This window comes from Equus quagga, chromosome 20, assembly GCF_021613505.1.
Source record: "Equus quagga isolate Etosha38 chromosome 20, UCLA_HA_Equagga_1.0, whole genome shotgun sequence".
Taxonomy (NCBI): domain Eukaryota; kingdom Metazoa; phylum Chordata; class Mammalia; order Perissodactyla; family Equidae; genus Equus; species Equus quagga.
This window is the reverse complement of record NC_060286.1, coordinates 379542-406837: the sequence shown is the minus strand read 5'-3', so window position 1 is coordinate 406837 and position 27296 is coordinate 379542. Positions and strand designations below refer to the sequence as shown.

At 37.3% G+C, this 27296-nt stretch overlaps 1 protein-coding gene across 1 annotated transcript; it reads right to left on the bottom strand.

The window, feature by feature from the left end:
* Positions 1 to 26747, bottom strand: PSMC6 (proteasome 26S subunit, ATPase 6). The gene is made up of 14 exons (XM_046647576.1): positions 26621 to 26747; positions 25528 to 25607; positions 25395 to 25434; positions 25103 to 25155; positions 22341 to 22408; positions 21983 to 22097; positions 19858 to 19945; positions 18398 to 18459; positions 18191 to 18314; positions 9133 to 9194; positions 7501 to 7621; positions 7278 to 7358; positions 3033 to 3104; positions 1 to 504 (listed from the first exon to the last, which is right to left on the bottom strand). Exons 1-14 carry the CDS (start codon positions 26745 to 26747, stop codon positions 386 to 388), a joined length of 1212 nt encoding a protein of 403 aa, XP_046503532.1. The 3' UTR covers positions 1 to 385.
* Positions 26748 to 27296: the final 549 nt, after the last annotated feature.

The following is a 27296-nucleotide window of genomic DNA, read 5'->3' as shown; positions in this document are numbered from 1 at the left end:
TGCAGGAGAACTGAATCAAACAGATTTTATTCAACTTTTTAGGATAAGGAAAACAAATGATATAAAATAAGTCATATGAAATGCTCTTTTGTACTACTATCTCAAACCATTTTCAATGTTTTACAAAATGCTCACACAGCAAATACGAAAAGCTTCAACATACTCTTATAACTTCTGCTGCAATAAATGCAACATTTACAAATTTCTTCTGTACCAATCTTAAAAGCAGAATTATTGAATTACTGCTTCTTATGATGTTATTTACACATATTTTTATTCATTAGCTTTTAATGAGATCGTTGCCAACACATACATTATTTTCCTTAGCTTTATTTTTACATTAAGCCAATGTCTGTCATGCAGCTTTCAAAAACCTTACAGTAAATTACACAGGTTTGTAGTCCAGTTTAGACTCTAGCTTCTTAGAATCAGCCACTTTCCTGACTGCTTTCATGAAGTCTTCCTGTACTACAAAATCATGATCAGCACGAATTGCAAACATGCCTGTGGAGAATAAAACAACATGACTGTTACATATGATATGTGAATTATTTATTGTTAAGAAAACTAAATAATGTAATTCTATGGAGTCAAGGTGAAGGAGCCTAGATTTACTACTTCTGAGACAGTCGTTTTAATTTGTTAAAATCACTATCATTGTTCAATAAATTTCCATAGCTATACTGAGCAATATTTCCCAAACTGAAAGCAGAAAACAATGAGATAATTATCTGAATATTTACAATCCAGCTCACACAGTTCCCGTATCCAATGGCATCTTGAAACAACAAAACAAAATGCAACTATCAACAAAACATACACATTTGAAGCAATGGTTTCTTAACTCTACAGGCAGCAATTCCCTGGAAAGAGGTAGCACGTGTACAGTTTGGGAAAACACAAAAACACTTCCAGTAATTTTGACAGCCATTTCTTATTAATAATCCAAAGCTTAGAAAATAAGAAATTTAAAAAGCCAACACTGGGCTTTACCAAATTTCAGTGCCATTATTTACATGTTAAAATTTACCTTACATATGTACAAATTGATATTTTTATATGACTTCCTTATTCAAGTATCACAATTCAATTTTTTCTCTCAAGTGTTTCACTAGTTACTTGTCAAATACTACTTTAAAAGGAGTAAAAATTTTTTGTTTGTATTTTTTTTTTTTAACATCAGTTGTGTCATGGATATGGGTCGCAGATTTTGAGACAATCCTAATTTCATGATAAACTAAAGCTGGTATGGTATCACTATCTAATAATTGAAATCTATTAATATTTTCATTGACGATCTGCTTATATTGAATTTTCCCCTACATAAAATGAGTGGGTTGAAATAGAAGATTTCATGGGTTACTTCCTATCTTTCCTTTCAAGATTTCTATATAAAGAGTCTTAGAAATAGCCACTTTATGTTCTCAGAAATCTGGTGAATGGAAAAGACTAATTTTTCAATAGTGAAGGCTACAACTAAATTAGGTAAGTTACTTTTCCAAAACTTGTGCATATGACTACTTTCAAATCATTATTTAGTGAATGAGTGAATCTGAGATACATTCTAATCCAAAAAGGATGATAATTTCAGAATTTGAACGGAAAAGACAACTATAACTGAATCAAGTGTATTTCAACTTACACAAAGATATATTCACAAAAAAGGCTTGAAGTCTAATAAAAAGAAAACCAAAGAATTTCAGTACGTCTCCAGATGTGAATGTTCCACCCAGGTAAAAAGCTAAAGTTTTAATTCACACAGAAGTCATAGCTCTTTATTGGAAATAATTGAAAATGAATTTTTTAAAATATGTGAGAAAAAAGAGAATATCATAATTTGATGGTATCAGTCCTTAAGGTTATGACACTACTTTTGTTTGCATTCCAATTTCACCACAGCAATCTTCTGATAATGATTTGGTCCAGTGTAGATTTTTGGAAGGAGAATGTCATAAGTTACTCCCAGTAGTGCAAGCCACATGATAGTTTATGTCTTAATATTTTTGCTTACTAATAAGTCTTTCTGAGCATGATTTACTCTGATTCCCACTGAGAGTTTCTAGAGCTGCAGATCTTTGATCCAGATACTGAGCCACAGTACACTCACGAAGATATTCCTATGGAAAAGCCATGCCTGAGTAGCCTCTTTAAACACTGTCTATTGAATATCTAAGAAACGTTAAAATAAGGCCAATGGTGATATGAAAACAAGAGGAATTCACATATTGTAATACTTAAATAAAACTGTTCATCTGCAACCTAAAAGTCAGTAACTATAAAAACTACTGCAGAAATTAATTTTTTCAATTTTAAGATTCTGTGTGGAGGACAAAGACTAAATGAGTCTATGTAGGGTTTTAAAGCCACTTGATACCAGAAATAAAAATAGGATCACACAATCCACAGAGAAAACTATCTTTAAAAACTACCACATTTTACACAAGTTGCACAATCACAAAATTCATAAATGAATCTTTCAAAGCTTATTGCCGACAGACTACTATCAGAAAGTACGTCATCCATTTTGCAGCAGATACCTGTGGTGCTGGCCCAGTCTGATCTCAGCCATGGGCGTGGCAGATAATTCTGTACAGTCAAGACTTAACTTACAGGCCAGTATCCTATCACATGCATATCTTTTCACATTCTGCCCTAAGGCATCCAGAAATACAGGAGTCAACATCCCAAAGGGCAAATCTCATCCAATGGGGATGACAGTTGGAAAATAAATGCTCTAGTCTCCCTTATTTCAGCTGGGTAATCCTGGAAGGCATTCAGTACATCTCTCTGAGGTCTCAACAGAACCAAGCCTCCCTTGCCTAAAGCAGCTACTTCAAGGGTGGACCTTCATAATAGCTTTCCTTCTTCCCATCTCACTTGCCCTGTTCTCTCCTGCTTCTTGGAAACAATTTCCCCAAAAGCAAGTACCCAAATCCTTGCAAAGCTCAGGCTCTGCTTTTGGACAAACCCAAATACATTTTTAGCAAATTAAACATCAACAGCAATAGCAAAACTGTTCTTTAAACCCTTACCTGCTTCAGTACAAACATTTCTCAGGTCTGCTCCATTAAAGCCATCTGAAAGCTTCACAATTGCTTCATAATCTGTTTAGGAAAAAGTACTGAAAATTATTAAAAAAAAAAAATAGACCTTTTCTTTTTCTTTCTTTTTTTTTTTTAAGATTTTTATTTTTCCAGGGCTAGTCCTGTGGTTCAGCAGTTAAGTGCACACGTTCCGCTTCCCAACGGCTCAGGATTTGCCGGTTCAGATCCCGGGTGCAGACAAGGCACCGCTTGCCCACCATGCTGTGGTAGGCGTCCCACATATAAAGTGGAGGAGGATGGGCATGGATGTTAGCTCACGGCCAGTCTTCCTCAGCAAAAAGAGGAGGCTTGGCAGCAGTTAGCTCAGGGCTAATCTTCCTCAAAAAAAAAAAAAAGATTTTTATTTTTCCTTTTTCTCCCCAAAGCCCCCCTGTACATAGTTGTGTATTTTTAGTTCTGGGTCCTTCTAGTTGTGGCATGTGGGATGCCGCCTCAGCATGGCTTGATGAGCAATGCCATGTCCGTGCCTAGGATTTGAACCGGCAAAACCCTGGGCTGCCGAAGTGGAGTGCTTGAACTTAACCACTCAGCCATGGGGCTGGCCCCTAGACCTTTTGTTGATTTATGCCCATATGGAAAATCTGAACTGAAGAGCTTGCTTTGAATTTGATCAGCTAGGCATCATCTCTGTTAAGATTACACAATATTAACAATCAAAAACTATGCTTCTGTTAAATAAACCAGCACCAAGCAGAAATAAACAGTTCTGAAACTTTAAAACCAAGAAATATCATGAAGATCTGAAAACATTTTAACCTGTTTCTATGCAGTGAAGTTATACACATGTGAACTTCAGATATCTGTCAAGCTATGACTCTTAGAACTATAAGCAAATCTTTAATCTGAATAAATCTAGAACACTCAAAACCAACTGTAACCACAATGGAACTTAATCACACAAGCCAAATAGTCATCAGACATAATTTTATCATATGGAATTTTTAAACGCTACAACAAGCATTGGTTAGCTTTTCTGGGTTCTGTGTAAGGTCCAAATAGTGAGGTATCAGATCTATGATAAAAGCAATATTTAAGTGACCTTTCCATCCACAGCTCAGACATGACATGAAGAGCTATTGGTATGGGGGAGCAGTTATGGACTTGATATAGAAAAAGGAGAGAAATAGGAAACAGCACAGGCTACCACAATGTGAATAACTCTGATGAGACATCCTTTGTCAGGCAATCTAGAATATGTCAATCTCCATTGAAATCATACAGATATTCATTAATTATTCTTCATTCAGGTTCAAGATCATTCTAAGCTTCCTGAAAAAGAGACTCCCAAGGTTAGCACAGTATCTGGCGCCTAGTAAGCACTCAGTATTGGGAGAACCCTAGAAATTGATATCCTTAGTTTAGCTCAATCTTTCCAGCTCAAACTCTTTCAATGAGCAATGAGAAAGTTTGTGAGAGGCAACAATCAACTATTGTAATTATTTTGGACCACTAACTTCTAAAGGATTTTTAAAGCTGCTCAGCAATTATACTAGATTCCCTTAGTTCAGAGGTCAGCAAACTTTCTGTAAGGGGCCAGATAGTAATTATTTTAGGTTTTGCAGGCCATATGGTCTCTGTCAAAACTCCTTATTTCTGGGGCCGGCCTGGTGGCGCATTGGTTAAGTTCGCATGTTCTGCTTCAGCGGCCCGGGGTTCGCCAGTTCGGATGCCGGGTGTGGACATGGCACCACTTGGCAACCCATGCTGTGGTAAGTGTCCCACATATAAAGTAGAGGAAGATGGGCACAGATGTAAGCTCAGGGCCAGTCTTCCTCAGAAAAAAGAGGAGGATTGGCAGCAGATTTTAGCTCAGGGCTGATCTTCCTCCAAAAAAAAAAACCACTACTCATTTTTATTCTTGCAGTGAAAACAGTCCCAGACAATACAGAAATGAATGTGAGTGGTTGTGTTACAACAAAACTTTATTTACAAAAACAAAAGGAAGACAGAATTGGGCCCATAAGCCAGGGTTTGCTGGCCTCCACCCTAGTCCAGTCTCTCTCTTCTATAGGTAATTATTTTATAACTTCTCTGTCCTCAAATCTCTAACAATACTTTCCCCATCTTCACTCTGAACTTGCTTCCTATTTCACTGAGAAAATAAAAGCATGCAGAAGAAAAATTCTACAAGTTCCTGCCATTTGACATGTCATCATCAGCATCTATATATTCTGCCTTCCCTCCTATTCTCATAAATGAAAAGTCGATGCTCATAGACAAGGCCAACCCTTCTTCAAAGAAAGTTCATTATCAATTTCTCTCTCATTCCTAGACCATTCCCATCAGCATAAAAAAAGTGCTGTAAGTTCTTCTATCTTATAGAAAACTTCCCCAATCCTCATCTCCATTTCCACTACAGCTCCATTTCTTCTCTTCTCCCTTTTGCTGCAGAACTCCTTGAGAGAAATGTCTAAACCCAATACCTTTCCTCCCAATCTCTCTGAAACCCATTTGAAGTAGGCTTTCACCTCCACTGCTTCAAAGAAATTACTTCTGATAAGGTCACCAATGATCTTCACATAGTGTATCCAAAAGTCCATTCTCAGAACTCTTCTTATCTCACACATCGTCAGCATGTGACAGGAAATCAGTCTTCCTTATAACAATTTCTTCGTTTATCTTCCAGGACACCACAGCTCCTGGTTTTACTCCTAATTCTGTGACTATACCTCCCTGCCTCCTTTGATGGTTCTTCTTAATGTTGGAGTTAGCTCAGTTTTTGAAACTCTTCTCTATCTAGCTTCACTTTGTCAGGAATCTTATCTAATCTCAAAACTTTAAAAACCATTTTTATGTTGCTATTATCTACATTTGTATCTCTAGCATAGACCACCCCAATGAGCTATGGATGCATACAGAATTACTAATCAACACCTCTATTTGGATATCTAATTGGCATCTCAAACTTAATATATCCAGAATTGAATTCCTTATTCTACCTTTAAAACCTTATCTTTCCAGTCTTCCCCCATTTTATTGATGGCAACTCTATCCTTCCAGGTACATGAGTCAAAAGCTTAAGTCTTCCCTGGTCCTTCTGTTTAGCTCACACCTCACATCCAATTCACTAGCAAGTCTTGTTACTTCTATTTTCAAAATATATCCAGAATCTCATTATTTTAAAAAACTTTAGTACCATCCTGGACCAAGCCACCATCATCTTTTGCCTGGATTACTGAAATAACCTCCTACCTGATCCTCTTGTTTCTATCCTTGTCCTTCTACATGCAGCCAGAATGATCTTATTTAACAGCAGTGAATTTTGAAATATTTTCAGATGAAATGATGATAATATCTGGGATTTCCTTTTAAAAAATCCAGAGGGAAGGTAGGAGGTGGGACAGATTACAGTTGAAATAAGATTGGCCAAGACTTAATAATTATTGAAGCTGGGAGATGAGTACCTGGGGATGGAATTTCATTATACTTTTATCTCTACTTTTATGTATTTTTAATTTTTTATAATAAAAAGTTAAAAAATTAAAAAAAGCAAATTCCTCTGCTCACACTCCTCCAATGGCATCCATATTACTAAAAATAAAAGCCAAAATTCTTACACAATGGCCTCAATAAGGTTCTACACAATCTGCTCCCAATTACATCTATGATTTCACTTGCTACTACTACTCTGTTTACTCTGCCACAGACATGTTGGCTTCTTGCTGCTCCTAGAATGTTCCAGGCATGCACCTGCTTCAAAGCCTTCTTACTTGCTGCTCCTGCTGCATGATTTTCACCCAAATATCCCCATCTAGTTGCTTCACCTCCGCAGGTCACTGCTTAAATATAAACTTGGTAGGGCCTTCCCTGTGTTTCCCCCTCCCAGCCTCCATTTAAAAATGTATATATTCATGCTTGCTCCTAGCATTATCAACTCCCCTTCTCTTGTTTTATTTTTCTCCATAGCACTTTTCACCATTAATATACTATATATCTTACTTACTTTATTTGTCTTTCTTGACAAGAATGTAAGGAAGTTCAGTAAAGGCAAGAATTGGTCTGTTTTCTTCATTGCTATAATCCCAGCACTTAAAACAATTCCTAGCATATAGGAGATGCTCAAAAAACATTAGCTGAATTTAAAACCAGATTTGGTAGGCTATCAGTGATATCCAATAGCATTTTGCTTCACTTACCAAATGTAAACATATACAAAATAACTTATTTCCTTACCTATTTCACCATGCTTTGTAATGGGACCTGCATGGATTTTCAATATATCTAATCTTGCTTGCTCGTTTGGCAAATCAATATCTGAAAATAAGAAATTACAACAAATTCTTTTGCATTCAAGTTTTTTGTTTTTTAAATAAAGTAGGGGGTGAAGAGGAGGTATGGGAAGAGAAACGGCCATACACAAAAGGAAATGGACAGCAAGCACAGAGCCTTAACTCACGTATTTTCCTATCTAATCTTCCTGGACGAAGCAAAGCAGGATCCAGTGTATCTGGACGGTTTGTAGCCATGATCATTTTAACTCTATGTAGAGTATCAAATCCATCCATTTGATTCAGCAACTAAGAATATGTTTGTAAATGAAAATCACAGATTTTACAAAACATCCCAACCATTAAAAAATAGCTAGCACAAAGGGGGAAGAGGTGTACCCACAACATGACTAACAATAATGTACAACTGAAATCTCACAAGGTTGTAATCTATCATAACATTAATAAAAAAAAAAATAGATAGCACACACCTTTTATACGCCTAATATCTTGAAATGTATTGCCTACAGATAGATATGGGGTCTTCAGAATGATCACTTGATGGAATCCTATTTTTTTCTTTCTCTTATATAAAGGAATATATGTTCCATCCTCAAAGTTCCAAGATAAATTATTTAAGTATGTATTTTTTATAGCTATCAGGTAGTTTTAATAATTCTAATGGCTTCCATCTGATAGTCAAGAATTACAGAACTAAACTATGTAGAGATGAATTCCAATGTTCAAATATTTTTCATCCAGTTATTTTCAAAAAAACAACTAACAATAAAATCTAATGTATAAAGTGCTTATGGTATGCCAGACATAAAACTTATATTAGGATAACCGGATGGAATGATTTTCCTACAAATTTGGTAACAAACCCCTTAAATATATTTTCAAATAATTTACTATACATAGAAAAAATGAGACACTAAACATATTTCCTTTGATTCCTAAAGTTTTCATGAACAAATGTTGAAAAACCTAGCTGGATTCAAAAAACTCTTTAAAATACAGCTAGCCTGACAATATTTCTATTTCTTTCCCAAAATATCTCTTAGTTGACAACATATCAGTTACATGAATAAAATTAGTATCCGTGTTGTTTTAAAATACTACAGTTAAAGTTTCTAAGAGACTCTACAATTAATTTTTAAACACTGTATATCTTCTGAGCTCAGTATAATTTATGAAACGTCATTTTCAAATACCATCAATGAGACAGAATTTGACACTGCATTACCTATCCTACTTAGTTTCTATTTGTAGAAGTACGAAAAGGTATTTGGGATCTTGCCATCCTTTTCACAGAATTTAGAGAATGGAAAGGAAAAGTGGAGAAAGACTATGTACAGTCTAATATCCTATCATCCATTTTCTTCAACTATCAAAACTATTTTAGTTTCCTCTCACTCTCAGCAATAAAGAGATGAAAGAGCTAGTAACTTTCAGAGCAACCTCATATGTAATTATAACTCACTTATTGCCACCAGTCTTGTCTGTTATTCACATCTTTTAATAAATCTAGCACAAAATCACATTCACAATAAGAAGTACAATATACAATTTAAATATCTGAATGGCTGATCTGCTCAAAAAGCATACAATAGTACAGATGTCTATCAAATTGAATTTTGTGGAAAAACCTATTATTTTCCAGTAGTCATTTTCTTACGAGAGAATGTGATACAGAAATGTGTTCATTACTGTCAATAGTTTCAAATTTCACACTTGAAATAAAGTGTATTTATTCTTGACTTGACTTTCAAATACCCAATGTTCAGTTTATCATTTAAACGTCCTTTACCAACTCCTACCTCCATTAAAGTTCTCTGAATCTCTCTATCAGCCGAAGTACCCTCAGAAAACCGACGACCACCTAAAATAATAGATAGGGAAATTCACATGCATTCTCTTTTCCTGTACAATCATTATTTAAGAAAACAGAATATGATAGTTTCACATCATATTATGGGGTTGAAAACATTAAGACAAACAGTCAATAATAAGAATTATACTGACAAAGTTAGAATTGATTTTGGTATAATGTTTCTCATTTTATCTATGTCAACAGTTTTCATTAAAATTCATTACATTTTCTTTAAAGGAAAATTACAGGCCAATATCACTGATGAACATAGATGCAAAAATCCTCAACTAAATATTGGCAAACTGAATAAAGCAAGACATTAAAGGATCATAAACCATGATCAAGTAGGATTTATACCAGGGATGCAGGAATGGTTCAACATCAGCAAATCAATCAATGTGATACACATCAACAAAATGAGGAATAAAAACCACATGATCATCTCCATAGATGCAGAGAAAGCATTTGACAAGATCCAACAACCATTTATGATAAAAAAAACTCTCAATAAAACGGGTATAGAAGGAAAGTACCTAAACATAATAAAGGCCATATAAAACAAACCCACAGCCAACATCATACTCAACAGTGAAAAACTGAAAAGCCTCTGAGAAGAGGAACAAGACAAGGGTCCCCACTCTCCCCACTCTTATTCAACATAGAGCTGAAGATTTGGGACACAGCAATTAGGCAAGAAAAAGAAAGATAAAGTATCCCAGTTGGCAAGGAAGAAGTAAAACTCTTACTGAGTGCAGACGACATGATTTTATATATAGAAACCCTTAAAGAATGCATTGGAAAACTATTAGAAATAATCAACTATAGCAAAATTGCAAGGTACAAAATCAACTTGCAAAGATCAGTTGGCTTTCTATACTCTAATAACGAACTAACAGAAAGAGAACTCAAGAATACAATCCCATTTACAATCACAACAAAAAGAATAAAATTTCTAGGAATAAATTTAACCAAGGAAGTGAAAGATGTAAACACTGAAATAAGTCAGTATTAAAAGAAATTGATGATGACATAAAGAAATGCAAAGATATTCCATGCACAGAGATTGGAAGAATAAACATACTTAAAACGTCCACACTATCTAAAGCAATCTACAGATTCAATGGAATCCCAATCAAAATCCCAGTGACATTCTTCTCGGAAATAGAGCAAAGAATCCTAAAATTCATATGGTGCAACAAGGGACTCTGAATGCCTAAAGCAATCCTAAGAAAAAAGAAAAAAGTTGGAGGCATCAGAATCCTGACTTCAAAATATACTACAAAACTATAGTACTCAGAGCAGTATGGTACTCAAGTGACGTCACTATCATGGCAGAGTGAGCTTGCCCGTGACTCTCTCCTCTCCAACATACAACAAAAAGGAGCAACCATATTCCAACAAAAAATAACCTAATAGCATAGGAATCCTCGAAGAGTCACAGCAGCCAAACGACGGAGGGCAGAGAGGCTAGAGCTCCCTTCAGAGGAGCTGTAACTGGGTAAGAGAGAACTTCGCTCCCTCCCCTAAAGACTGGGATCACTGCCACAGGAGGCTCCATGAGGGAGGCAGCGGGAGAGGAGTCGCATGTCCTCAGGATCACCCAGGACTCCCCAGGCACCTGGCAGCCTAGAGGGAAGCCCTCCAATGGGGCGAAAGCTTTTGCAGGGGTGACCTCATCAAGCCATGATCGCAGGAGACAAGATAGCAAGAGCTGATCGGGAAACCAAGGACTGTATGCAGGAGAAAGTGCCCTTCTGCACCTGCAGCGCAGCGCCCCATCTCAGCTGAAGGCAGAGGGCTCAGAATATGCGGCTATCCACTCCCATCCAGTGGTGACAGGCTGCAACTGCAACCGAATAATATCACAATGGGAAAAGCCCGTTCTTCCAGCATCAGGCAGTTCATCAAAACTCCAGACCAGAGAGAAAAAAATAAATACCCAGAATTGTGTCCTGAGGACTCTGAAATAAGTAATTTAAATGACAATGAATTCAGAATAGCTATCATCAAAAAACTCAATAAGGTAAAAGTGAATATAGAGAAACAATGAGTTCAGGAGCTACTTCACAGGAGATTGAAACTATAAAGAAGAATCAACAGAAATACTACAGATGGAAGACATAATGGAAGAGATAAAACAAAATACAGATTCCCTGAAAGCTCATGTGGACACCATAGAGGAGCGAATCAGCATAATCAAAGACAGACATGTTCAATTGCTCCAGACAGAGGAGGAGAGAGAACTAAGACTAAAAAGAAATGAAGAAAGTCTCTGAGAAATATCCAACTCAATGAGGAAATGCAGCCTAAGAATTATAGGTATCCCAGAAGGTGAAGAGGAGGAGAAGGGAGCAGAAAGTGTGTTCAAATAATAGCAGAGAACTTTCCAAATCTAGGGAATGAGAGGGAAATGTGTGTGGAGGAAGATTTCAGATGTCCTAGATTTGACAATGTACAAAGATCTACTGCAAAGCATATAGTAGTAAAACTGGCAAAAATGAATGAGAAAGAATACTCAGGGCAGCAAGGCAGAAGAAAATAACCTACAAAGGAACCCCTATCAGACATTCTGCAGATTTCTCTACAGAAACGTTACAAGCTAGGAGAGAATGGAATGACATATTCAAAACTTTAAAAGATAAAAATCTTCAGCCAAGAACACTCTATCCAGCAGAAGTATCCTTCAGATATGAGGGAAAAATCAAGTCTTTCCGAGACAAACAAAAGCTAAGGGAGTTCACAGCCACAAGACACCCCCTACAAGAAATCCTCAAGCAGGCCCTCATATCTGAAAAAAGAAAAAAGGGAGAAAGGGGTCACAAAACACAGAGTAGGGAGACATATAGATGTAATCAGCATAGGATAGCAAATATTCAACCATAGGATTAGGCTAAAGGGAAGGAAAACACGAAAAACAAAGATAATCTTGTCATTTTAACCACAAACTTGCAACACAACTTGGAACAAGAGATGACAATAATAACTTGGGAGGGGAGGAGGAAAGAGACTGAATCAGTTTAGAGTAAGACAATAAGAGGCCATCAGAAAATAGACTATGTTATGCATGAAATTCTGAATACAAACTTCAGGGTAGCCACTAAACCAAAAAGCAGAACAGAGACACAAAAAATAAATAAGGAAAAAACTAAGAAACACAGCATAAAAAACTGCAGAATTCAATGGTTAGACCAAAACACACAGGATGAGAAACAAAGGAAATGCAGGAAAACCAGAAAACGAGTGATATAATGACAGCATTAAGCCCTCATGCATCAATAATCACCCTCAATGTAAACGTATTGAACTCTCCAATAAAAAGACACAGAGTGGCAAAATGGATTTAAGAACAAGATCCAACAATTTGTTGCCTCCAGGAAACACACCTCAGCTCCAAGGACAAACACAGGCTCAGAGTGATGGGGTGGAAGACGATACTCCAAGCTAATGGTAAACAAAAGAAAGCAGATGTTGCAATCCTTATATCACACAAAGTAGACTTCAAGATGAGGCAGGTAAAGAGTGGTAATATATACTGATGAAAGGGACACTACAGCAAGAAGAAATAACGCTTATAAATATCTATGCACCCAACACAGGAGCACCAACATTCATAATGCAATTATTAACAAATCTAAAAGAAGCTATCGAAAATAACACAATAATAGTAGGGGACCTCAACACCCCACTCACATCATTGGACAGATCATCAAGACAGAAAATCAACAAAGAAACAGTGGAATTAAACAAAAAGATAAAACAGTTGGACTTAATAGACATATATAGAACACTCCATTCAAAAACAGCAGAATACACATTCTTCTCAAGTGCGTATGGAACATTCTCAAGGATAGCCCATATGTTGGGAAACAAGGCAAGCCTCTATAAACTTAAAAAAATTGAAATAATAACAAGCATCTTCTCTGATCATAATGCTATAAAGCTAGAAATTAATTGTAAGAAAAAAGCTGAGAAAGGAACAAAGATGTGGAGACTAAACAACATGCCATTGAAGAAGCAATGGATCATTGAAGAAATTAAAGGAGAAATCAAAAACTACCTGGAGACAAACGAAAATGATAACATGCCATAGCAACTCATATGGGATACAGCAAAACCTGTATTAAGAGGGAAATTCATCGCAATACAGGCACACCTTAACAAACAAAAAAAATCCCAAATATACAATCTCAAACTACACCTAACTGAATTAGAAAAACAACAACAAACAAAGCCCAAAGACAGCAGGAGAGAAATAACAAAAATCAGAGCAGAAATAAATGCTATTGAAACAAAAAAGGTAGTAGAAAGGATCAATGAAGCAAACAGCTGGTTCTTTGAGAAGATAAAATTGACAAACCCCTAGCCAGACTTACAAAGAAAAAGAGAGAGAAAGCTCGAATAAACAAAATCAGAAATGAAACATGAGAAATAACAATAGACTCCACAGAAATACGGCGGAATAGAAGAGAATACTACAAAAAACTATATGCCAACAAAATGGATATTCTAGAGGAAATGGATAAATTCTTAGACTCTTACAACCTCCCAAAGCTAAGCCAAGAAGAAGCAGACAATCTGAACAGACCAATCACAAGGAAAGAGATTAAAGCAGCAATCAAAAGCATCGCAAAGAATAAAACCCCAAGAGCAGATGGCTTTCCTGGGGAATTCTACCAAACTTTCAGAGAGGATTTCATACCAATCCTTTTCAAGCTATTCCAAAACACTAGGGAAGATGGAACACTTCCTAACACATTATACAAGGCCAACATCACTCTGATACCAAAGCCTGACAAGGCCAACACAAAAAAGGAGAACTACAAGCCAATATTGCTGATGAACATAGATGAAGAAAGTCTCAACAAAATTTTGACAACCCGAATTCATCAATACATCAAAAGGATCATACATCACGATCAAGTGGGATTCATACCAGGGACACAGGGATGGTTCAACATCCGCAAATCAATCAACGTGATACACCACATCAACAAATTGAGGAATAAAAACCACATGATCATCTCCAAAGATGCAGAGAAAGCATTTGACAAGATCCAACAGCCATTTATGATAAAAAAACTCTCAACAAAATGGGGATAGAAGGAAATTCCCTCAACATAATAAAGTCCATATATGACGAACGCACCAGCCAACATCATTCTCAATGGGCAAAAACTGAGCGCCATGCCCCTGACAAGAGGAACAAGAGAAGGGTGTCCACTCTCACCACTCTTCTTCAACATAGTACTCGAGGTGTTGGCCAGAGCAATTCGGCAGGAAAAAGAAATAAAAGGAATCCAAATAGGGAGGAAAGAAGTGAAACTTTCACTGTTTGCAGACGACATGATCTTATATATAGAAAACCCCAAAGAATCCATTGGAAAACTATTAGAAATAATTAACAGCTACAGCAAAGTTGCAGGGTATAAAACCAACATACATAAATCAGTAGCATTTCTATATTCTAACAACGAACTAACAGAAAAAGAGCTCAAGAACACAATGCCATTCACAAATGCAACAAAAAGAATAAAATACCTTGGGGTAAATTTAACCATGGAAGTGAAAGACGTATACAACGACAACTACAAGACTTTCCTGAAAGAAACTGATGACCACATAAAGAGATGGAAAGACATTCCATGCACATGGATTGGAAGAATAAACAGTCAAAACATCCATACTACCTAAAGCAATCTACAGATTCAATACAATCCCAATCAGAATCCCAATAACACTCTTCACTGAAATAGAACAAAAAAAATCCTAAAATTCATATGGGGCAACAAAAGACTCCGAAGTGCTAAAGAAATCCTGAGAAAAAAGAACAAGGCTGGAGGCATCATAATCCCTGACTTTAAAACATACTACAAAGCTACAGTAATCAAAACAGCATGGTACTGGTACAAAAACAGGTGCACAGATCAATGGAACAGACTTGAAAGCCCAGAAACAAAACCACACATCTGTGGACAGCTAATCTTCAACAAAGGAGCTGAGGGCCTACCATGGAGAAAAGAAAGTCTCTTCAACAAATGGTGCTGGGAAAACTAGACAGTCACATGTAAAAGAATGAAAATTGACCATTCTTTTTCACCATTCACAAAAATAAACTCAATATGGATCAAAGACCTAAAGGTAAGACCTGAAACCATAAGGCTTCCAGAAGAAAATATAGGCAGTACACTCTTTGATATCAGTATTAAAAGGATCTTTTCGCACACCATGTCTTCTCAGACAAGGGAAACAATAGAAAAAATAAACAAATGGGACTTCATCAGACTAAAGAGCTTCTTCATGGCAAGGGAAAACAGTACTGAAACAAAAAAACAACCCACTAACTGGGAAAAAATATTTGCAAGTCATATATCCAACAAAGGGTTAATCTCCATATTATATAAAGAACTCACACAACTCAACAACAAAAAAATCAATCAACCCGATCAAAACATGGGCAGAGGACATGAACAGACACTTCTCCAAAGTAGATATATGGATGGCCAACAGGCACATGAAAAGATGCTCATCATCACTGATCATCAGGGAAATGCAAATCAAAACTACATAAGATACCACCTTACACCCGTTAGAATGGCTAAAATAACCAAAACAAAAAATAACAAATGTTAGAGAGGTTGTGGAGAAAAAGGAACCCTCATACACTGCTGTTGGGAATGCAAACTGGCGCAGCCACTATGGAAAACTGTATGGAGATTTCTCTAAAAATTAAATATAGAAATACCATATGACCCAGCCATCCAACTACTGGGTATGTATCCAAAGAACTTGAAATCAGCAGTTCCAAAAGTCCCATGCACCCCTATGTTCATTGCAGCATTATTTACAACACCCAAGACATGGAAGCAACCTAAGTGCCCATCAGCTGGTGACTGGAAAAGAAGATATGGTGTGTGTGCATATATATATACATATATATATACATATATATACACAACAGAATACTACTCAGCCATAAAAAAGGATAAAATCGTACCATTCAGAACAACATGGACTGACCTTGAGGGTATTACGTTAAGTGAAATAAGCCAGATAAAGACAATCTCTGTATGACTCCACTCATATGTGGAAGTTAAACATGTAGACAAAAAGCACAGATTAGTGGTTACTGGGAGAAAGGAGGGGGTGTTGGAGGGTGGGCACAAAGGGTGAAGTGCACCTACAACACGACTGACAAACAATAGTGTACAACTAAAATTTCACAAGGTTGTAAACTATCATAATCTCAATACAAAGTTAAAAAAAAAAAAAAGGTGTGGTACTGGTACAAAAGCACACACACAGATCAATGGAACAGGATTGAGAGTCCAATAATAAACCCACACATCTACGGACAGCTGATCTTCGACAAAGGAGCTAAGAACATCCAATGGAGAAAGGTAAATCTCTTCAATAAATGGTGTTGGGAACACTGGACAGCCACACACAAAAGAATGAAAGTAGACCATTATCTTACACCACACACAAAAATTAACTCAAAATGGATTAAAGATTTGAAGGTAAGATGCAAAACAATAAAACTCCTAGAAGAAAATATAGGCAGTACACTCTTTCACATCAGTTTTAGAAGAATCTTTTCAAATATCATGTCTATTCAGGCAAGAGAAACAAAAGGAAAAATATAAAACAAATGGGACTTCATCAGACTAAAGATCTTCTGCAAGGCAAAGGAAACCAGGAACAAAACGAAAAGACAACCCACCAACTTGGAGAAAATAGTTGCAAATCGTCTATCTGACAAGGGGTTAATCTCCCAAACATATAAAGAACTCACACAACTCAACAAAAAGCAAACAACCGAATCAAAAAATGGGCAGAGGATATGAACAGACATTTTTCAAAAAAAGGTATACAGATGGCCAACAGACACATGAAAAGATGTTCAACATCACTAATCATCAGGGAAATGCAAATCAAAACCACAATGAGATATCACCTTACACTTGTCAGCAGGGCTATAATCACCAAGACAAAAAACAACAAATGTTGGAGAGGGTGTGGAGAAAAAGGAACCCTCATACATTGCTGGTGGCAACGCAAACTGGTGCAGCCACTATGGAAAACAGCATGTAGATTTCTCAAAAAACTAAAATAGGGCTGGCCCGGTGGCATAGTGGTTAAGTTGCACGCTCCACTTCAGAAGCCCAGGTTCGGATCCTGGGCATTGAGCTACACACCGCTCATCAAGTCCCTATGTGGTGGCATCCCTTATACAAAACAGAGGAGGACTGGCACAGATGTTAGCTCAGCGACAATCTTCCTCAAGCAAAAAGAGGAAGACTGGCATCAATTTTCCTCACCAAAAAAAATTAAAATAAAAATACCATATGTCTCAGCTATCCCACTACTGGGGATTTATCCAAAGAACTTGAAATCAACAATTCAAAGAGACTTATGCACCCCCATGTTCAATGCAGCATTATTCACAATAGCCAAGATGTGGAAGCAACCCAAATGCCCATCGACTGATGATTGGATATAGATGTGGTATATATATATATATAATGGGATACTACTCAGCCATAAAAAAAGATAAAATTGTCATATGTGCAACAACATGGATGGACCTTGAGGCTATTATGTTAAGGGAAATAAGCCAGACAGAGAAAGATAAATACCATACGATTTCACTCATACGTAGAAGATAAACAAACACATGAACAAACAAAACAGGTTAGTGGTTAAGAGAGGGGAAGGGGGTTGGGAGTGGACATAACACGTAAAAGGACAGATATAGGAGGTGACTGACAAATAATGTTGTACAACTGAAATTTCACAATGTTATAAACTATTATGACCTCAATTTAAAAAACACTATTAAATTTTCTTAAGAATCTTTTAAAAATAATATGCAATTCATTTTGCTACTTTACACAATTTGCAATTAGAGGTGAAAAGAGGGGAGTAAGGTTCTCTTAGGTTTTTAAAAAATTTCCTAACACTTTGAAGAAAAGTTCAAAATAAAATTTGAAAGGTGTTATTCTTACCAATAGCATCTATTTCATCCATAAAAATGATGCATGGCTGATGGTCTCTGGCATAATTAAACATTTCTCTGATCAAACGAGCACTTTCACCAATGTACTTGTCTACAATAGAACTAGATACAACCTGATTAAAGGAAAACATTAAGGTAAATATAAGACAAGTCAAAATTTAATTTCAACAACTACAGAAAAGAATCTTCCCTTTACCTTTAAGAAATTGCAGTCCAGTTGGCTAGCAACAGCTCGTGCCAAGAGCGTCTTTCCTGTACCTAGAAATGACAAAAGAAGTCCTACTTAGATGAAAAGTAAAACAAATTTTCAAAAACCTTTTAAGAATGTACTCCTCTGGCTAGTAAATTTGCAAAATAGAAGGTAAATCCGAAATAGAATCTCCATTTAAAATTCCAGAACACTTCTACTCTCAATATTAAAATTTTAAATTTTACACCAAATATCCCTTGTAAGTTTATTATAAGCACATTGAATACATAACTTTAGAAATATGTCAAACCCCACTTACAGATTATGATGGAAAGTTCCGTCACATTAAAATTCACTGGTCTATCCTGCATGCTGATTGGATCTTTTATCTATGCGTGACATTGTAATACCAAGTATTGGTTGTTTGGAAACTACTGGTTCAGTGACTTACATAAATCCTCCAGACGTCAGCATTTCTCGTTATACAATATTAAAAAATCATGTTTGTCAATATTATCACCAATCTCATCACAAAAGTCTTTTAAGTTTTAATGTATTAGAAAGCTATGAAGCTCACAGTACCAAATGTAACTTTTCAAAAATTCTAATTTTCATTTGAAACCTCAAATTTTATCACTGGCTATAGATGGTCTCAGTTGTTGTCTTTAACATGACAGGCTAACTTCATCCATTTTTGAAAAAATGTGTGCCAGATAACCAATAACCAGGCTGAACAGCCAATAACCAGTAATGATAACCATAGACTGTCTGTAAATTATCCTTTCAAGTGAAAATGGTATTCTGTGAAAATCAGCTAATTCAGCTGGCAACCCAACTACGCAAGTGCTCTTCCTAGAGAAAACTATCCTATTCAGTATGCAACAAAAGTACTTTATACATTCATCACACAGAATACAACAGACATTATTCAAGGATCAAGATTTAATAAAGTTAATAATTTTTACTGCTTCACCAAGAACAGTTTAAGGTGAAACTGAAATTTTTTTTTTTTAATACTGCAAGTGTGGATGGTTGAGAACACAGTGACTCCTAGTACCCTTAATGCCACTGATTTAACTGATTAATGCTATGGCATGAGCAGGTGTACCCACATTACTCGCGCACCAACAACACAGATGTCAATGCAGTGAAAAAGGCAACTAACACCTAGTATTATGAAAGTAAGCTTTGACCTTGCAGACTCCCTAAAGTGTCTCAAGGACACCCAGAGGTCTGTGAACCACACTGTGAGAACCAGTGCACTAGAATCACAGGGCATGTTAAGATATATATACTATGAGGCACAAGAGGACTAAGCATGCCTGAGAGAACAGACACACATCTCCTAACTCTCTTTTACTCTGAGCAGGCTAGAGGTTGGAATTGCCCACGTTAAATTTTCATCGTATTTTTTTCCCCTTCATTCATTCATTCATTAGCGGGGAAGACATAAATTCAATACCAACCTGGTGGTCCATATAACAAACAGCCTTTTGGAGGTATTATTCCTACACGCTGGAATAATTCTGGGTTTGTAAGAGGTAATTCTATCACCTAGAAAAGAAGTTGCACGTTTCTCAAAAAGTTAGTAAAGGTTGTGACACTTTCAAATATTTTAAGTAAAATATCAACAAGGTTATGTATATAAATCATAATTCACAATGGATCTAGAATTCCATCTGTGTAAAACCATTTATATTACAGGTTTTTCTTCAGGTAGGTTTAGGATATCTCTTAAATCTAAAAAATTTTAAATAATTTCTTAAAAACTACTTAAAAAGTGTGGAATTATTTTAACAAATCACACACTTGACTAGAGTGAGTTACACAAACATATAATCTGTCAAAATATATCTGAATTGTACATTTAAAATCTGTGCATTTTACTGAATATAAATTATGCCTCAATGAAAAAATTACTCTACAAAAAATCAGTTTAAAAAAAACAAAAACAAAAGATCTAGACCATTTTGCGTGTGGGAATACAAAACAAAATAATTACACGACAGGGAAATTTGGTAAGCTATAATTGCCACTAAGAGAAAGCTATACAAAATTTCCATATGTAGGCATTTTGCCATAGCAGCCTTAAAAGAACCATATATTCTGCTCTCAATGTCCTACTGATTTAAGGAAAGAAAACTGCAGAATAGAAAAACTGAGGGTGTGACTGCCCAACTTAAACTCTTTACAATACCAGTATCTTAAGAGACAAACTTCTATAACAGTTGTGCCCACAAGGTGTGATTAAGACAAGCCAAAAGCGTGAGAAAGCAATATTTTGAAGTGTCTGCCGATCAAAAAGGGTATTGCACGTGAAAGCGTGTTTGTTTGGGTGTGTGTGAGAGATTCTTTCTGCTCCTATGGTTGATGCAACAAATCATTGTGAAAAACTAGATTTCACAGTTCCATGAATCACTTGTTCTTCTTCTGTTGCCCTTTCACTACTACAAAGTTGAGAAGAATAGGCTTTTTTTTTTTTTCCGAGGAAGATTAGCCCTGAGCTAACTACTGCCAATCCTCCTCTTTTTGCTGAGCTCACATCCATGCCCATCTTCCTCTACTTTATACATGGGACACCTACCACAGCATGGCTTTTGCCAAGCAGTGCCATGTCCACACCCGGAATCTGAACTGGTGGACTCTGGGCCGCTGAGAGGCAGAACGCGTGAACTTAACTGCTGTGCCACCGGGCCAGCCCCAGAATAGGCTTTTATTTATGCTTAGACCAGTACTTTCTCAAGTATGGTCACAAAACAATTAGGTTTCATAATCACGTGGAATGGTTGTTTAAATGCTAATTCTTGTGTCCCAGCCCAAAACTACTGCATCAAAATCATGCAGAGAGGCCTAGAAATCTCCATCTTTACTAAGAGTTCCAGAAAATTGAATGCGCTGAAGTCTGAAAACTACTGGCTTAGGGCTTAAACCAGCTGAAGTAACTATGTGATGCGACTATCCTCATTCATTCCTAAATACTTCCATCCTAAACTAGGATGAAATCAATAGGACAACGTAGTTTCCTTTAAAGAGAATTGTCAAAAAGCTACCTGTGCTGTGACGCAAGGCAATCCTGATTTGATTCTTCACATCTAAGAGCTTAGAAGGTTTAATCCACTCTAAAGCCAATATTTTATTAAATGACAGCAAATAGCTTTATCAAATAAAATATTTAAGGCACAGGTAACCTACTCTACTGTAAGAGTGGGAAGCTAACATTAATGAGGTTGTGGGAAAAACTACATTACACACGTTATCCAAATGTGCTCTGACCCAAGTAATCTACCTTGATAATCAAAACCACAGATAGCATGGGCATCGGATTAAATCATTTGTTCTTAGCTGTTTTTCCTTCTTTATCACAAAAAGGCAGGATTCTTCTAACACCAAATTATCTCCACGTTAACGAACACTATAATTTTCATAGCTACAAATTCAGTGCTATTCTTCTCTCAGCAAGGACATTGAAGGTATAATATTCAGTAACCACTATTTGGGCAAAGAGTAATTTTCATCTTCTTTCTCTCTTCAGGCATCTTAAAACCAGTACTATTTATTAGTAAATTCAGAGAACAAAGTATACACACCAACCTCTCTTAATTCCCGAATCTGTTCTGATAGCCCTCCAATCTCAGAATAAGAAACATTCCCAGGGTCCTCATGAGACATGTTATAAACCAGTGGATCCACCTCTCTTGGCAAATATCTGTAATGATAAGGTATGTATTTTTCTTTTAAAAGCTGTATTTTCTCTCAGCCTAGAGATGAGTATAAACGACTTTCTTATGCAAGTATCTGCAGATAATCTTATAAAACATGTTTAAATTAATTAGAAATTAGTAAAAGGGAAAAAGTGGCAAAATACTCAGTTATCTCAAGAAGCATATAATTGGATAAAATCATCCCTCTGTGAAAATAAAAGGTAAACTAAAAAGAATAAGAAACCTACCTCATGATAGTTAGTGTAGTCATATCCAAAGCAACTCTTGTTCCTGGCTTCAGCTTACTTTTGTCAAGCTAATTTTGTAAAACAAAAGGTGTCATAAGTACTTTAAAAGGGGAATAATACTCTAAGAAGAGCATAATATTTAGAAGCCAAATAATCATTTTTACCCCTCAGAGAAGACTAATATTAGACTATAAACACTATGCCAACAGAAGGGCTTATAAAAGTAATAAAGTTATTTCCATCTGCCCCTTAAAAGAATGCCCCTTTGTGCAATCTCAGTGTGAAATGTGAGATCACTAATACACAAAGTTTGAGGTGACAATGGCCTTGTTTTCGAAGAAGGAATGGACATTGATAACTTACTTTCAAAGGCTCTCTATTTAACATAGTTTTGCTCCTTATTTTGATTCAGGCACTGCAAAACAGTGACTGTGGCAATTGGTACCAAAGTATCTACATAGAAATCTGTAAGTGAACGTTTGGGGGGAAGGAAAGGGAAGGATTTTAAAGGTGTGCTCATCAGATTTACTTTAAAAACTACAGCTTTGGGGAAGAATGTGTTACTTTTACAGTAGTCTCTCCCTATCCTGGGTTTTCCTTTCTGTGGTTTCAGTTATCCACAGTCAATCATGGTCGGAGAAGATTAAATGGAAAATCCCAGAAACAAACAATTCAGAAGTTTTAAGTTGCGTGCCTTTCTGAGTGGCATGATGAAATCTCGCCCCATCCAATCCGTCCTGCCCAGAAAGTGAATCACCCCTTTGTCTAGCATATCCAGCTGTATAAACTACCTGCCTATTAGTCACTTAGTAGGTGTCTCGGTTATCAGACCAACTGTCAACTGTTGTGGTATCGCAGTGCTTGTGTTCAAGTAACGCTTAGCTTACTTAATAAAGGCCCCAAAGTACAAAAGTAGTGATGCTGGCAATTCGGATATGCCAAAGGGAAGCCGTAAAGTTCTTCCTTTAAGTGAAAAGGTAAAAATTCTTGACTTAATAAGGAAAGAAAAAATCATATGCTGAGATTGCTAAGATCTACAGTAAAGGTAAATCTTCTATCCATGAAATTGTCATGAAGAAAAAAGAAATTCATGCTAGTTTTGCTGTCACACTTCAAATACATATGTATAGGAAAAAACATAGTATACATGGGGCTTGGTACTATCTGTGGTTTCAGGTATCCACTGGGAGTCTTGCAACATACGCCCGCCCAGTGGTTAAGAGCAGACTACTGTATAGAAGAAAAGGTGGAAATGCACTGTTTCCCCTTAAAAGATTGTCATTAAAATGCTAAAAGCAAAACAAAACAAACCCCAGTAACCATCATTCATGCCTTTGGTACCTCACAGACACTGAGCTAAGTACATTTTATATTAGGTTAAATCATACCAAGCAATTTATTGGCATAGTTAGGGAGGGTAATTTATTTAGCTGGAACTGGATAGACTCTATCCAACAGATTCACCTCACACTGAGGATGTTACTTTTCAAAAGTAACATTACCTTTTGACAGTTTAAAAAAACTGCTTGCCAATACAATTTCAGAATCATACAAATTAGTGACTACTTTTCACAGGATTTTGCAAAAAGCTCTAAGATTAGGATTTAGTGCCAATGAAAATGAAGCAGAGACAGGCAAAATACTAGGTTTAATATAACGGATTAAGCTAAAAAAAAAAAAGTCAGTAAATGCAGTACTTGAAACTATGAACTATCTTAGAAATGCCAAGTTTTGGCATACAGAGAGCCCTGAAAGGGACATAAAAGACCCTTTGTCAGGGCCGGCCCAGTGGTTAAGTTCGCACGTTCCGATTCTTGGTGGCCTGGGGTTCACCGGTTCGGATCCCGGGTGCGGATATAGCCTCGCTTATCAAGCCATGTTGTGGCAGGCATCCCACACATAAAGTAGAGGGAGATAGGCATGGATGTTAGCTCATGGCCGGTCTTCCTCAGCAAAAAGAGGAGGACTGGTGGCTAATGTTAGCTCAGGGCTAATCTTTCTCAAAAGAAAAGAAAAAAAAAAAAACCTTTGTCACACTAGGTATCTAATATTTTGATTTAGAAAATGTCACCCCACTTACATGCTAGGCAAAATCCTAAGATTACCTTTTGTCCCTGTAAATTCCATTCTACAGTCATGTTATACCAATGTTTTAAAACTTTAATCCGATATAGCCAATAGAGAAAGGTCTGCCAATGAAGTTATAAAATTGCTCTATCTAAACAGATCTCCTAAAGAATAGGGAGTGCATACATTGACTTCAGAAGCTACTGAATGATCTGAAGCCATCTGTTGGTGTTTTTCATGACTGCAAAATGAAATTCAGAGTTATTTCAATTTGTCTATTCTAATCTAAACAAACTCATACAAAATCAACTTAGGCTATAGTAAAGTCTCTAAGTAACGTTTCTGAATATTTAAATATAAAGCAAAAGTTAATTCATAAAGTCTCATACTTTTAGTTCTCTTCAAAAAAAGACATTAAAATAAAATAATCCATTTTCTAGTTGTAAAATTCTTCAATTTCTAAGAGTGTGGAGCTGACTGAGGCAAGGCAATACAGCAGAAAGTAGAAAATACCAGAAGTCAAAGCCCATGGTATGAGTTCACACTTTGCTAATAATGAGCTACATCTGACCACATCCCAAACCACCTTTGGGAGTTATGGGCATAATGCCTGACCTGCTCACCTCAAGAATTAAATAATTTATGTGAAAGTGTTTTTGTCAACTATAAAGCAGTATACAAATGTAAAGCGTTACCTGTCGACGACAACCCACAACATATCTTGGTCCATTTGTAGCTTTCACAATGACTAGAGAAAGAAAATGAAAGAATAAATTGAAAAATAGAAAGTAAAAAGTAAGTATACTCACATCAATAGCAAGTTCAATTTTATTTCTCCCCTCCAAGAAGACAACAGTTGAAGGAAAACCTACTCTATGCAAGAATATTATCTACCTTCATTGATGTCATTAAAATAATAAGCATTTCAAAAGTTGGTGGGGGGAGAGTCCGCTCTTTTTTTCTTTACTAACAATCTAATCCACTTACATTTTTCTTCAGTTAATTGCTTCAGTACTTCACCCACAATCTAGGAAAGAAAAATAAAAATTACTTTTTGCCAGCAGCTCAAAAACAAAAGCAAATTCCCATAGCCCCAACAACCCCCTACTCCATTACTTACCTGTCCAACACTTTGTAGGGCCTTCAAATCATTCTCAGACTTTTCATACTGCTTGGTAAGTTCTTTCAATTGTTCCCTTACTGAAAAATATAATTTATACATTTTAGCTAAACAATAACCTTAGTAAATTTAAGTCACTAAGTCTCACTTAAGTCTTTCATTTAACATACATTTTATATCCACTGTATCAAACCAGAAAAGAAATAAGGCCATTTATGGGCGATACGTTTAAAAACGAAATGTTACAGAGAAAGCACTGTATTTTTATTTTTCCGATCAGCAGTACTTACTTGTTTAGCACATTTTAGGTTACACACTTAACAGATATTGACACTCTGACACTTTCGGATTTTCGACTACAAATCGGAATGACAAACGAGTTAGAATCTTCCTCACCTCTTCACCTACCCACATGGATTATTACTCTCTGGCTTTCCACCCTAAATAAGGTCAACAGGTGCAGTTGTCCGGAATTAAATAGTTACGGTCTTCCTTCATTTAATTCAACTCCTCAGCCTTTTCAGTGAAGGCGCACTATGAAAAAACGTATGTGCCCTTTTAGCTCAGGAGGTAAGGGAAACTTGTACTTGAAAGTACTTGAAAGGGAAACTGGAGGACAACTCAAAACACGAGCAAAGACGAGGAGGCTTTTTATGCCCGACGGACTCCTCTCGAGAGCTCCGCGTCCGGCTCCCCACTCCACCACCAAGGCTGCTCCCCGAGCGCCCTCTCTCGCCGGAGCTTCCCTGACTCCAGCATCTCCCCGTCTCCGGTCCTGGGCTCCACCAACACTGCCCTCCTTGCGCCGCAAAACATCCCTGGCCCACTTCTTCCCCGCTCCTCTTCTATCCCCTTCCACTTTCACCTCAGAAGTGGGGACGTTCTCTCCGTCACCCGGTCGAGAACCGGCCATTTCCACGCCAAACAGGCGCTGCTCCCTAAGCTCAGGGCCGGATGACAAAGCGCGAAGTCCCTGGACCGAGGCCTTCCCATCTCCGGGGCCCGGTTGCCAGGCTCGGCCACAGGCCTCTGCTCTGTCGGACACAGAGGCGGGCCCAGGTACGAGAGGACGTGGAAAGAAAGGTGCACTCACACTCCTTGAGACGGCCGTCGATCTCCTTGTGCTCCAGCAGCTTCTTGCGGTAGTCCTGGAGCGCCTTATCTCTAGGGTCCGCCATGATGAGAAGCCGCCGCTCATAGGGGATGCCGGGAATGGCCATGGCCGCCCGGGCGGGGCGAGGGGCGGGGCGAGGGAGGAGCACCTCCCTGGGGGCGGGCTCAGGGCGCGCCCGCCCCTTCCTGTTGGCCCCGCCTCCCTACCCCACTTCTCCCACTGCTGTGACTCGGTTCACCTAGGGCGCCGGCATGCACCGAGGGAGGCCTCCGGCCACACCGTCCCCTGCAGGTCGGACTGGGTAAAGCAGGGCGCTGTTATACTGGTAGTTCCCCGAGAGGTCTTGGTATTCTGAAGTCACCGCAGTCCTAGAACCACAAAAGACTAGTAAACCGAGATGAGAGTGAAATAGGGAATGTGCACCCACTCAAAATAGCTCCCATGGCCTATGGATATAACACAGAGAGCCTAGGTTTAATACAGTGCTATTAGGGACCTCCGGGTATAAAAGGAGAGAGCTATTTCATTCATTCTTTCAGTGAGTGAGGTAGCAAGGGTATGATCTGGTGAGGAGATAAAAAATTTTTTTCCAAGTGTAATAAATACTGAACTATAATGGAAATAAAAAATGATGATGTTATAGAGTAAGTGAGAA

Excerpts from the sequence above, each read along its gene's own strand:
- PSMC6 (XM_046647576.1), bottom strand. The coding sequence starts at position 26,747 with ATGGCCATTCCCGGCATCCCCTATGAGCGGCGGCTTCTCATCATGGCG. Across the intron at positions 25,156-25,394 it reads GCAATTAACTGAAGAAAAAT|TCATTGTGAAAGCTACAAAT; the intron begins GTAAGTGGATTA and ends TTCTTTCTCTAG. Across the intron at positions 9,195-18,190 it reads GGATGAAATAGATGCTATTG|GTGGTCGTCGGTTTTCTGAG; the intron begins GTAAGAATAACA and ends CTATTATTTTAG.